Source organism: Hakea prostrata, chromosome 3 (genome assembly GCF_041222555.1).
Source record: "Hakea prostrata isolate BN-2017 chromosome 3, UWA_Hpros_2, whole genome shotgun sequence".
Lineage (NCBI taxonomy): Eukaryota > Viridiplantae > Streptophyta > Magnoliopsida > Proteales > Proteaceae > Hakea > Hakea prostrata.
Window position 1 is genome coordinate 17,708,778 of NC_142602.1, and position 14,155 is coordinate 17,722,932.

The 14,155-nt window shown below is 37.5% G+C and overlaps 1 protein-coding gene across 4 annotated transcripts in view; it reads left to right on the forward strand.

The window, feature by feature from the left end:
- LOC149021322 (exocyst complex component SEC8-like) overlaps positions 1-14,155 on the forward strand; it is a 59,442-nt gene that overhangs the window by 13,286 nt on the left and 32,001 nt on the right. For 2 of the 4 annotated variants that reach the window (XM_089149576.1, XM_089149575.1), the window contains exons 2-5: positions 415-524; positions 892-1,039; positions 13,413-13,587; positions 13,696-13,802. In XM_089149576.1, the coding sequence (XP_089005702.1) occupies positions 431-524; positions 892-1,039; positions 13,413-13,587; positions 13,696-13,802 (524 nt within the window). In that variant the 5' untranslated portion in view covers positions 415-430. Of the gene's footprint in view, positions 1-414; positions 525-886; positions 1,040-13,412; positions 13,588-13,695; positions 13,803-14,155 lie in introns of all 4 variants that reach the window. The other 2 variants (XM_089149573.1, XM_089149574.1) reach the window with 2 other exon arrangements.

A 14,155-nucleotide genomic window follows, 5' to 3' on the forward strand; every position in this document is an offset into this window, starting at 1 on the left:
TTAGTATTTTACAGGATTCTCTAATTTCAGGAATAGAAAAATGACAGGGTGGGCCAGTTGAGGTTGATTCGTGATAGTCATGGATGATGTACTCTTTTTGAACTTCTGGTGTATTGTGATAATTGGGACATTTCATTTTGGGTGGTGAGTTGAATGTGATTGTTTATTGTCTGCTTTTGTCGTTGGTCTTTCATACATTGTGTAGTAGGTCTTCAAGGATCTCTTAATTCAAGAACAAAAGTAAACGCAAAATTTTGTGTATCTCTGGTTCAGTTTCCACTTATTGGATCATCTGCTGCTGGGATAATTCTTGGTGCTAATTCTTTGCTACTTCTTTCCTCATTCTTCCTCTTCGTTTCTCTTTTTGTGTTTTATTCCATATTTCCAGTCTTTATTGTGCTACCAATTTGTCAGGTTGGTGCTCTGCAAGATGTTCGATCTGAGTTATCAAAATTGCGGGGAACTCTGTTTTATAAAGTTTTGGAGGAATTACATACCCACCTTTATAATAAAGGGGAATACAGGTACTTTATTTCTAACTTTTTGGCCCCTATAGGTGTACAGTCCGCTGTTTTGGGTGCTAAATGTAATCTTCTTGAATTCCACCTGAACCATAATTTGCTTTATGTTTGACCATCTTATCAGATGAATTGGAAAATTCTGAATACAAGTTTTGTATGTTTAAGGGTGGATGTATTGGTTTATTTCTATTGGTGTTACCATATCAGTTCAGCTTCGTGACTGCTGATAAATATTGCATCGACCATTCAAACTTCTCAATTGTTGTTTTCAGCTGTGCTTGAGATATTTTTTTGTGAATAAAAAGCTTCTGGAGTAATCCTTATCCAGTGAAATTCATTTCTTCTAAGCTGGTCATCATTTGCAGCTCAGCTTCTACAGGCATATTTGAAAAAGATGAAGATGTGCCGAAAACCACTACTGTTGCATTTTCAGGGAACAGTTCACAGCCTCTGTCCCGAAGGACGAGGCTGTTGAAACTTGACAGCCAGATAGGTGCTTCTGGACTTGGAGATGGAAGGTAAGGCTGCCTCGTTTTAATCGGATCAAAATCAACCATTCCTTATGTGATTTACATTCATCACATGTTTTTCTTCTTAAATTCCATCATGGTAATTTATTGAGAAGCATATGATAGATTACCTAGTGTCAGAAGGGAAGGAGAAAAGAGAAAAATTAGTTACAGAGCGAGATAGGTGGTATACTGTATACATACCTTTGTATTATTTAAGTTCAGCTGTTACCGTTGGTTAATGACTCAACGGGTCTGGAATAATGTTGATTCCATCAGAAAGAGAAGTTTAATGTAGAACAAATCGCCCTAGGTAAGGACCCCATAGCCGAAACCCTAAGTGGGCACCCCAGCTGGCTCCAAGAAGCCATCCTAACGTGGCTAAACTCCTATTAGGGGTTTTTTGGCATTTTGCGCTCCTTTTTTATTCTGGAAAATAATTCAGAATTTTATTTGAGTTTAAATTAGCAAGTTGGGTTGTGTATGGATTGGTCTTAGGAGTTTGTTTTAATTAGAAGTTGTTTGTGAGTTCTTAGTTATCTTAAATTGGCACACGGGTTATTAATTAAAAAAGAATTCAGCTTGTGCTTATTTAAGTTGACTTAAAGTTTAATTTTAACATTTATTTCTCTAATTAGTAGATTCCAAATCAAGAGTCCATGTAATGTGGTGCAATCCTAATTTATAGAGGAAACCCATCTAGAGTTAGGGTTTTTTAATTAGTTAGATTCCAATCCAAGATTTTGGGCAACTGGTAGGATCCTTGTCTATGAAGGAATCCCAACCAAGTTAGAGTCGTTTGAAAGCTATAAATAGCTTAACAGTCTATGTAATATTCAGTTTGGATGATTAGTGTTGAGTTTTGGGATTAGGGTTTCCTAGTTGAGGGGGCCCTGGTTGAGTATAAATTTTTCAATAGTAGCTTCTTCTTCTTCATTCCAGTAGTTACAAGCAATCATCAAACATCCAGTCAATCAATCACAGCAGCCCTAGTAACGAATCGCCCCCACCCCTCCCCTGCCTCTCCTTTCATTCGCACCCCCTCCCTGCCCCTTTCACCTATTGCGGCAGGCTAAGAAACCCATCCCCACCCCCATTGAACTCTTTCTCTCTCCCTTCCCCTTCTGTTCCAGCAAAACCCCATGCCTCCCCTCCCCCTTCTTCTGTGTGATAGCAGCAGACCCCACACCCTGTTAACCCCTCTTCCCCGACCCCTTCAGCCTTCTTTTCTCTTCCCCTAGGATCGCACCTAACCCTAGGTTTTAGCTCTATTGTTATTTTCCCAATTCAGCCTAGGTTCCTTGGTCTATAAAAAATTCTACTTACCTTCTTCTTCCTTAGGGAAAATTTTGCAGATTTTAAAATTCTGAAATCTGAATCTGTTTAAAATCCATATCATATCCTATTGTCCAGATCAATAAACCCATTTCTGAAGTTGCAGAATAGCAAGAAGACCAGTTCCAAAACTGCAGAACAGCAAGAAGACCAGTTCCAAAACTGCAGAATAGCAAGACGGTTTCCCTTCCCCTTGGCCAAAATTCCCTCCAAACCCCTGGTTTTAAATTTTAGTTAAAGCTCAGATCTGAATTATTGTGACAGCAGGATTTTCAGAGCTTTAGAATACCCTAAACACCCTGAATCATCCCTCCTCTTTGCTGGAATTCCTGGGCAGCCCTCAAGGTGCGAAGTTTCGGCGAATTTTGCCGGTTTGCACCTTGGCGAACCGGGCCAGGCGAAATTCGCGGTCATAAAAAACCAGATTTCACCAACATCAAGAGACATACAGAAGGTCACTCCTTAAATAATAAATATTAATGTGGATGTGGACTGCTCGGCTCCCAAGGTACTTTTAAATAGATGCTTGAACAAATGGATCAGATTTTAGAAAGCCATTAAATATTTGCCCTTGCTACTTACTCATCAACCCCTTCTGTGTTTCTCCTGTGTCATTTTCTTATCTTTTTTAAGACTGACTTGATTGCCTTTGCGATGATGGTTCTGGCGAAGAGAGGCAGAGATGAAGCTTAGATGGGTGGCTATTTGTGACGGTGGTTCCGGCAAAGAGAAGCAGAGATGAAGAGAGAGTGCTGAAAATCGACCCAGCAATTTCAAACCTTATCGCCAAATCCAGTAGTTCAAGGGAAAGTGCTACTTAGAAAAAAATCGCTGAACCAAGGAGTTGAAATTCTTCTATGATCAGATGCCTAGAACACAATTGTAGAGACCATCCCCTTTTCTTCTGAATTCTTCTACCTCGGTGGTTGGCTCCTCAAGTACATCTTGTTTGGACTTTGGAATCGCTGATTGTTTTACTATAGCTGGAATCGCAAATATCACTAGTGTTGGTTCCTTTCAGAAGCAAAGTGCGCAGTCGACTCTGTTAGCGAGAAAAACCCTAACCTCTCACACCCTAGTATCGCAAAAATCCATTAAATATATTCCAAGTTCTTCGCATAAAGAGAGAAAGGAAGGAGTAGCAGGGAAGATTTCGGCGATTCCGGCAAATGGATGTCAGGTTCTGTGAAATTTTGCCCGAACTTTGATTGGATCCGTTCACCAGAAAATCGGTGATTTTCTGGCGACATAGAGCATATTGTTTTCGATGCCGAAAATAGTTTGCTGCTTGGCTAATCGGCGGAAATTCGCCGAAAGGTAGTACCATGGCAGCCCTTAGATTTAGGGAAATTTCCAAAATACCCTTAGCCCTAAATTTGGGTTTACATCTTAGGTTCTTGCTATTGTTACAAAAGATTCTAAGAATATGTTTTCATAGCTTCTATGCACCGAGTGTTTGGAAATCCTCTGCTGTCTTTAGATGTACATCACTCACTGACCAAGAGACATTCTTACTCTGTATGAGGCAAGTGAGTTAGATGTATCAACATAACATCTGAGCAGTTCAATGCATTGTTGTCTAGGTGTTGCCAAGGCACTACTTAGGCATCGAGGCTTATTTATAGGGGCCTAGGAGGCCACCTTATTGTAGGGTGCCATACTTTGACTAAATTGGTGCACAAGCTTCTAGCACTTATTTATGCTAGATACCATTTATCTAGTGTTTTATATTTGTTATTCTTTTAGCTTAAGATATTATTCACAAATAGAAAATGACCCCTTATTTTAATACAACAAAGATACTTAAAATCAAATTTCAAAAGGATAAAAAGTTAAACTGCCAATTCAAGAATATTAACTAGAATTTTTGGTGGTAGGTGAAAATTTCAACTTTCCGATACTAAGTTTTCTCTATAACCTGAAATTTCCATAAATCTTTATATGATAATCGTTGCTTTAAACCAAAAATGCAGTAAAATGCTCATTTGGAGAAGCAAGCTATATTTAACTTAGTGTTTTATATATGTTATTTTTCTATAATATACTGAAAGCTCTAATAACTATAGAGGCGTCAAATCAATGAGTCATACTACGAAGTTATGGGAGAGAGTAATTGAAACCCGTTTAATACAAGTAACCACCATTACGGAGAACCAATTTGACTTATATCAGGAAGATCTGCAATGGAAGCTATTTACCATATTAGGAGACTTATTGAAAGGTATAGCATGTGTAGGAAAATCTACATATGGTCTTTATCGACCTAGAGTAAGCTTATGATAAAATTCACAGACCGTTACTTTGGCAAGTACTAGAGAAAAGAAATGTTGCAGGTAAATATGTGGGAATGGACACATAGTTAAAGATATGTATGATGATTTAGTGATAAGTTTAAGAACTTGGGGGGGGGGGAAGATGATGAATTCCCAATTAAAGTTGTGCTACATCAAGAATCAACTTTAAAGCCCTTATTTATTTGCACTTATTATGGATGAATTAACCAAAGACATTCAAGATGAGGTTCTTTGGTGTATGTTTTTTTTTGCTAATGATACTGTTTTGATAGATGAGACATAAGTAGGATTAATACCAAGTTAGAATCATGGAGAACAACTTTGGAATCGAGACGCTTTAAACTAAGTAGAACGAAGATGGAGTATCTAGTGTGTAACTTTAGTCATGATTAGGTGGATGGTGAGGAGATTCTACAAAGCGATTATTTTAGGTATCTTGGTTGATCATCAATGAAAAAGGTGATATTGAGGATGATGTTTTGCAAAGAATTAAATAGCATGGATGAAGTGGAGAGGTATGCCTAGGGTTTTGTGTGATCAACATATCCTTTTAAAGCTCAAAGGAAAGTTCTATACGACCGTCGTACAACCAACTATAATGTATGATGCAAAGTGTTGGACTGTTAAGAAGCATCATATAGATAAACTCAGTGTAGTAAAATTGAAGATGTAAAGATGGATGAGTGGCAAAATGAGGAAGGATGAGATACGGGATGATCATAGTAGAGCCGGTCTGGGAGTAGTTCTGTTAAATAATAAGCTATGAGAAAGTTGTTTGAGTTTGCACGATCATGTTCATCAATGGCCTATAAATGCCTTTGTATGGAGAAGTTTTTTAATCGAGATTGAAGGAATTAAAAGATCTAGGGTAAACCTAAGAAAACTTTAAGAGAAGTGTGAGAAATGATATGCATAGCTTAGGCCTTGTATTTAATACGGCCTCAAACAAATTGGAAGGCAAGAATCCTTGTAGTCAACCCTATTTTGTTGGGAAAAGGCTTCTTATTGCTGTTGTTGTTTTTGTATAGGGGTTGGTTTGGTCTGAAACTGGGTTGAACCAAAATTTTGGTTCGAGATATCAACTTGACCAAGATCTTGAACCAAGATTTACTACTTTTGAGTCTTTGCCTTTCAAATAAGATAGATATCTTGCGAGATATCAAATTTTGGTTGGTTGGTGGTGGTGTAGGTGTCATAGCTATTAGGTGGATCAAATCGGATAACGGAATTTGCAACTGGGTTGGGAGCTAGGTGATCCAATTCAAATTTGACTTGACATGGAGGCATGGAGCTGCCATTGAGTTCAATCACAACATGAGAAAACCCCAAGTTTGGATGGAATACTTGAGTTGGGATGGGCTTGGACTTGGAAAGCTAAAGCGTCGATTGAGTTTCAGTTGTGTGTTGGTTTTCTATCCCAGATAGATTCGGTTTTGGCAATCTTCTTGTTGGCACTTGGCACCCATAAGATTCAGCCTGGTCTCCAAATGCTTATCTTAATGGTTGAGGACTTTAAATTTCTATTGAGCTGGTGTTTTCGTGGTACTCCACTATCACAATTGATGATGGTATAGATGGCCGTAAGTGAGTGTTGTTGTGGAAGAGGTAGTAATACTACATGTAACTATGTGAGTATGACTTTGTGGATGATATCTCTTTTGCAGATGAGGCAAAAATAGGTATTAACACTAAGTTAGAGATATGGACCTTGGAAGCACAAGATATTTTAAGATGAGGAGAACCAAAACTAAGTATATGATGCACAAATAATGGTTGTCAAGGCGACCAAAGCGGTTGGGGCCGCTTAAGTGTCTTGGCAATAAAGCGGCGGCAAGGTGGCAATACGGTGACCAAGGCATTTCGGTATACACTTTTTTAGTACAACTATTTTATGTGGCACAAGTAGTATTCCAAAAATTGATATAGTTTTACTATAAGCTAAAAGATATTAAATAATCATAATTATGAAAGCTTATCATAAAAAAAAAAAAACGAAGGGTAACTTTCATCTGAAACCCCTAAGGTTTGGTTCAGGTCACTTTTAGTCCCAAATTTTTTTTCCTTATGCATTTGCATCCCGTGTTTTCCAGAAATGACCAAATGAGGACACTTAGTTAATGGGAACCGTTAATTTATGACAAAAATACCCCTATGTTGTTTTGGCCTTCTTTTTTTTATCCCCCCACCTACCAAAATAAAAAAGCCTTACCAAACTAAAAGAAATCACATCTTTCTTTCTTTTTGATTTATTTCTTTTATCCTTTCCTTTTTGTTGAGATTTGCGCTAGTAATGGAGATGTTGCCTTGGTGCGCAAGCCTTGGAGCACAATTTTTAGAGCTGCAGCTAGGAGTTTCCTTTTTAGATACTTTATATTTTCCTTTTGTTTCTATTTTAGGTTCTTTTGTTTTAGTTGCTTTCTATTTTTCTTATTGCTTGGTTGACAAGAAATCTCCCGAGGATAGTTTCCCTTTTAATAGATTTGGGAGATTCTATGTAATATTTAATTTAATATTTTTTTGCTGTAAGCTTGTAACTCACTTTAGGAAACTTTCCTAAACTAAGACTTGGTTTTACATTATAAATAAAGTACTAGGGGAGAGCCATAGGATATATATGCGAGCTCTCTCCCTTCTTCTCTTCTTCCTCAGTGTTCTTCTATTTGTCTTCTTTCTGAATTTCTTTTCAATTCCTAGGCTGATTACAAGTGTTGGAATTCTAACCAAGAAAGAAAATTCGACCGAAACAGGAATTTCGACCTTGCATAAGGCCGAAATTTCGATGTTTCGGTCAAAACTGGACACTTTTTTCTAGAAATCAGAACTTCAATTTCGGACCTCATATGGACTTAAAATGATTAGGATTCTTGCATACTACCCATTCCAAGCATAATAAACACAATGGAACTAGTATTTGCCAAAAAAAAAACATTGAAAATTTATCATTCAAGTATACTAATAGATGACTGGTTTCGACAAGTGTAAACTGTATTGTATACAAGCATAGAATCATCAGCATAGATGAATTGTTTGGTGGAATGGTTACATATACAACAAGAATAAAATAAATGACCGACTAGATCAAGTGATGGTGTCTCACATATACAAAGTTGAATCCTATATATCATATATACATAAAATAAAAATACATAATTTTAGAAAATAATTATTAAAGTCAGAAAATGAAAAAATGGTAGCAAATAATAAAAAATAAGTTTAACAAAACACAATCATAAGTCATAGTCCTAGGCTAAACACATATTAATTTCAAGGCAATACAAGATCATTCAAGGCATGAACAAAACAAAAATAAAAAAGGGAAAGTTTGGAACTATTGGGTATGGCTCATGCTTCACGTTCTATTGTTGTCGGAGTTTTCTTTGTAGCTGTTGTGGCTTGAGAGGCGTTTGGAGGCAACAAATGAGCAAAAGAGGTGTTTGAAGGCAAAGGAGTTGTGGAAATTAGGTGAAAATGGGATCGAAATCAACAAAAACTAAGGAACAACAAGTTTGAATGTTGAAATGGTCGAAATCTCCGAAATTTCGGTCCAAATTTGCTATTTGACACTTTTCCGAAATAATAAGAATTTCGTTTCGTTTTTGAAAAATGCAAACATTTCAATCGAAATGTTGACAATTTCAGTTGAATTTTCTTTTATGATTCTAACATGGTATCAGAGCAGGTTTGATCAGCCTAGGGATTTCTTATTCTCTCTCAGTTTTTTATTAGTCTTCTCTGTTTTTCTCTACCTGGCATGCAGCCACCTATCGCTGCTGTATTCATGTAATTAAGATCCTTCTTTACCAATTTATGACATGATATTTGTCTATCTAATATTGCTACTGAATACCCAAAGGACATAGGTTGTTTCTACCATTATTTGTTTAGTTTGGAGAGACTTTAAATTCTGGAAAGAACCTACTGTTTCCCTCTTACTATTGCTGAAGGATTCTGCATTGATATCCTGCATATCACCTGCTTGTTAAAGTGAAGGAAAGAACTTGCGACCATTCCTTTTTCTCCAGCTCTCTGGGTTGCGATGTAATATGGGTTGCATACTTTGAAGATGCTTTTGGACTGTGATTGTTACTACTTCCCTGCTGTTATTTATGCTGTTCTTATTGATTAGTGTCCTATTTACCAAGAATCGACCACCATTGTTGTCAAATCGTCTGCCTAGGTGGCAAAGTGGTTTTTAAGCTGCCTAATTTTCGACCGCTTAATTTGACAAGCTGATTTTTGGCTGCTTTTTCGCCTAGGCACTACCGCTTTGCCACCTTGTGCGCCTTATTGCTGCCTAGACACTAAAACATCTTCTTCTTCTTCTTCTTCTTCTCTCTCTCTCTCTCTCTCTCTCTCTCTCTTCTTCTTTTTTATTTTATTTTATTTTATTTTTTAACATTTTGTAATTTGTACATATTATTTTTTCTTACTTTTTGTTAATCGTAATTTATTCTACAAAGCCGTATGTAAATTTAAATAGGTGAGTCATTTCGGAATCAAGGCCCAATTTGCAAATGAACTCCGAGGCCCAAAGTGCCTGTCGGCAACAGAATGTGAAGCATGAGCCATACTCAACATCGATAATCAATGAACCATTAAATCAACAATGACTTGGAAATTGGATTAATGAAATCTATTAATTTATAATGTCGGCACTGTTTGGTAAAAAAAAAAGGAAAAAATGGATACATCAATTCTGATTCTAATATTATTCATGTATATTTAAGAAAAAAGTCATGTTAAAAATAATTTGTAAAATAATTTCACTAAACTATATATGAATAATTTTGTTGAATGTTTGTTTAGCTTATTATAAAAAATATTTGTATTAAAAAGTAGTTGTATAAATTTTTTTAACCCAACTTAGTCGCTTTATTGTCGCCTAAGCGCCAGTTTGTCGCCTAATCGCCTAGACAGAGCCCCCAATCGCTTTGCCGCTTTGACAACTATGTTGATCACAACCTCTTTTCTTCGGGTAAATAGGATTTCGCCTTGAGTTTATTTCGTTATTGCTGCTGTGATATTACTTTACGAGAATCGACTTCAGATCCTTGTCTTGTTGCATAAAGCAGAATGAATTATCTTCATTGGTGCTACCGGTTCATTAATTTTTTTTTTGAGTCGAGCTGCCTTTTTTTTCTTTTTTCTTCTTCCCTTCAGATCTCTAGGACTGCATGATTAACCTTCACTAAATTCTTGATTCATCTGGATTATGTTTTACACTTTTGCTACCACTTTGTGGTAATGTCAAGGTCATTTTTTATTGGCGTTATCACTGTTGTTATGAGTTATGACAACTATTATGCCCCACTTGTTTTATGCTGCTCTAGTTAGTGTTTTGATGCATAAAGGACCTAGTTTGCTGGGTTTGATTTATTGTTGCCTTGTTTGGTCTCTTTGGTGAATAAGAAACTTGTTCTGCTGGTGGATTTACTATGCTACTGACTTATATTAGGGTTTAAAGTATGCCCAAATTGCTACCAAGGCTACTGCAAGTCTGCAATCCTCTTTTTTTTTGGGGCCAAACTTTAGTCCTATTTATTAGAATCAACTACAGTTGTTGGCCACTGATGTTGTTGAATTACATTATTGGTTGTCATTATTCATCCAAGTGTATATTACACGTGAGGGGGAGATTGGAGCCTTTTTTTCTACCTACTTAGTCCGCAATAACCCATATTACCTTTTATCTACTTACTTGGTTTGTAGTAACCTATACCCCCTTTATCTACCTACTTGATCCGTTGTAACTTATACTAGCTTTACCATTCTATCTGGTGTGTAGTAACCTATACTATGTTAATTTGCTTACTTGGTCCTTAGTAGCCCATATTTACTTACCTACTTAGTCCGCGGTAACCTATACTGCCTTTTACTTATCTACTTGGTCCTTAGTAGCCCATATTTACTTACCTACTTAGTCCGCAGTAACCTATATTGCCTTTTACTTATCTACTTGGTCTACAGTAACCAATACTACCTTTTGCCTACTGATACCTTTGCCTACTATTATGCCTTTTTGCAAGAGGTTATGTGTGAACATTGGAGCTACAATTTTTATTTGTTAGTGTGAAGATTCCTTTCTACTGTTGATATTATTTGGATAGTGCCTTTGAGTTGTCCAACCAGAAGCAAAAATGGTTCAAGACTGCTGCTCTTTCTTTATATAAATAATACTTCCCCCTTACACTTGAAGCACAAGTAAGCAATTCTATGGTTTCTTGCTGAGGTGGTTTGGTGGAGTATCTTGTTCCTGTATGCAGGGTATCTACATGAAAGATGACATTTTCATTTTCCCCTCTTTATTTTCATGTGGGGGGGGGGGGATGGTGGTGCTGTTGGTGCTTGAGGGTTGTGAGGTTTCCAAATGAAATGACTTCAAAAAGAATGAAGCTCGGCCAGATCAATAGGGAGTAAGAAGTGATCTATCAGTAAAAGACACTATTTTAGTTATCCAAATGTAGCTCTTTGCTTGTCCATTTCCAAGTCAATGAAGCTTTTGCATGCATACCAACTCAAAGTACAACATCATCGATAGCACAAGCGTATGTTGAGATGTGCTGCGGGGGTAGATCTGGTATTTTGGGGTCTCCATCAAGTGAAAGGCTATTATTTTGCTTTCTCCCCCTCATCAATCATCAATGGCATTCCTGCTGGGCTTGTTTCCTTGGCTGTTGGCCATTTGCCAGGTTTGTCACCTTTCCCCTTTCTTCTTCTGCCTTTTTCTTGAAGTCCTCTCTAGAAGCATCCAAGCTAAGACCAACCTTCCTCTGATCTTTGTCCTTCCTAAATGCAACAGTCTCAGCCTTACCTGCCTCACTTTGCTGCTGATCTCATTTCCTTTTGCAAAGCCACCTACACCTTGGTTATCTCCTGCATGTCCTCTTTTGTTGAATTCCTTTGTAGTGTCAAACTGTCAATGAATGCAAAATCTTCCGCTTGGGATTGTTTGAAACTAATAATTCCTCTGTCCTCTTCTTGACTGGTTTCTCTCTTGGGTTCCCCCCTGTTAAGTATCTTTGACTTCCTCTTATCCCTACTACATTGATTGGTCATCACTACACTCCTATACTGGATCTCGTCTGCAAAAGTCTGCAGCTCTAGAAAGGTAAGACTTGTGCTAATCAAATTTTGTCCTTTAATCTTCCTACATTGTGGAATCTATGCTCTTCCCTTATCTACAATGAAGCCCGGGAATCTCTCGTTTGTGGCTTTCTGAAAGGATTAGGAGACCACCAAATTCTTCCATCGGACCAGGTGGACCTCCATTTGTCTTCCAAATCTAACAGAATGCCTTCGTGTTCATATAATCTGTGACTAAAATATAGTTGGCCTTCTAAGACTCTGGAAAATATCTTCCAAACATGGTCTCATATGGGTCATCTGGGTCCAATTGTTCGTCTAGTGGACAATTTTGCTCATCCACCGTAGCTCTTACTGCCACCTCTTTGGTGATAGCTAATGGTACCGCCATCTCGTTCAAGCTTGACCCTTGGAACTCCTTTGGTATTCTTTACAACTTTATTTGTGCCTCGCGTTGTCTTTGCCTTTGGGATTTTGGAAGCTGCCTCTCTGTCTCCTTTATCATACTTGGTCCGTCTTCCTGCTCACGCCTCCCTTTTGGATAAAGTGGTTGGTTCCCTGCACACTTAGGTTCTTTCATCTCTTCTTTGCTTGGGATTTCGTTAGGCCAACCTTCACTGTTCTTCTTTGTCCAAACTCATCTGGTTCAAAGATCATATGCCTTGGCACCCTTTCACTGCTTGGAAAACAGATAAACCTTTTCCTCCTCCCAATGCAGTATTTTCTCCTTCCTTACTATATCTAGGTTTCCATTTAGTACCGTCTGTTGGAATGATGTTTGAAGATATCAACCACTGTATTCTCTCTTGCCCCTTTACCTATATTATTTGAAAGAAAGCCTTTTGCTTTATTTGGCCCTGAAGTAGATGCTGCACTTTTTGATTTGGAATTGCAATGTTTGGTTTAATCCTTCTTGGGCTTCTTGATTTTTCTCTCAGCAAGCTAGTTTTTGGAGTCATTATCTCCCCCATTCTTGGTTGCAGAGGAATCTTACTATCTTAGGAGACGGACCTCGAAATCTTAGTCAAATGATTTGGTTTGGAAATGCATCTCCAATGATGTCAACCCCAAGCTTTATTTGCTCCCCCCCCCCCCCACCGCCAAAAAAAAAAAAAAGAGGAAAAAGATACACCTCTTTAGGACCTAGGAATAGGCATGTCGTTCTTACCTGGGGATTACATCCTGCCTTTATGTTGCCCTTAGTTCTTGCTCTTATACACCCCCCCCCCTCTTTCCCCTTCCCCTTCAGGATTTCACTAATATACTTTTTATTCACCCCCGTAAAAGGGGGGGGGGTATTATGTATTTTTCTTTCTGGTTTTAAAATAGAGTACAGTTATAATGTGAGGGATGTCAAATAGGGAAACTTTATTTTTTATCAATTCTTCTTACTCCCTCTTTTTCTTTCTTCTCCTTGATCGACGTAATGAATCGGTTACTGATTCTAGTGGGTTTTCTTCATAGGCTGATTGAATAAATTGCTCACTCTTTGAATCAACAGGAAGCTAACATTTTTGCACTGCTTGGCAATTGATTTTAATTTTTACACATGCACACAAATATTAGCACCTTGATTAAGAGCCCTCTTGCCGATAACAGTAACCTTGTTAACTTATGATTCCAGGAATACTGATTTAATGGTTTCAAACTGACTGTGAATGTTCATTCAGTTCTTTTGATGGTCATGATGATGAGAGTGCTTTGGAGATGCTTGATGGAGCTTCCTCAGATGGGTATATTTCATCTTCAAAAACAAGTGGTGTTGATGGTACCCTGAAGGATGTGAAGCTTGTTTCTCGTCAAATTCCACCATGGCTAACGCACTCTATGCCTAGTGAATTTATTGTATGCTCTTCATAGCCTCAAAATAACATGACAATTGTCTTTATCTATGTTAACTTGACGTATATTTGTGTTGTATTTTGAGCTGAATTTTTTTTTCCATATATGCAGGAAGCAATAAAGAAAAATGATGCTCCACTGCATGTGAAGTACTTACAGACTATGGTCGAGTGTCTATGCATACTTGGCAAAGTTGCAGCTGCTGGTGCTATAATATGGTATGTCATTTTTGTTTTTCCGTATTTCAGTTGAAGCATGAATTAGTATCAAATATCAGTCATTTCCTTGCAGGGTGAATTTAGTAGTAGTTACACAGCTTGCAAGGGAATTAGCACATTTAGCTTGTTTCCTCATTTATTTATTATTTGATGTATTGGGCATAGCTTATTTTTTATTTTTAAAGTAGATTCTAAGGACTGGAATTAGAAATAATTTTTGCCCACACAAATAGGTCGGAAATATTGCTGGCTCCTGAAAGTTACTAAAGGAACTTAAAATTGCTAAAATTTAGCTGTTATTTCGTTTTGGAGCATGGGGGCTTAATCCTGATTGGCAATAAACATGTGGAAGT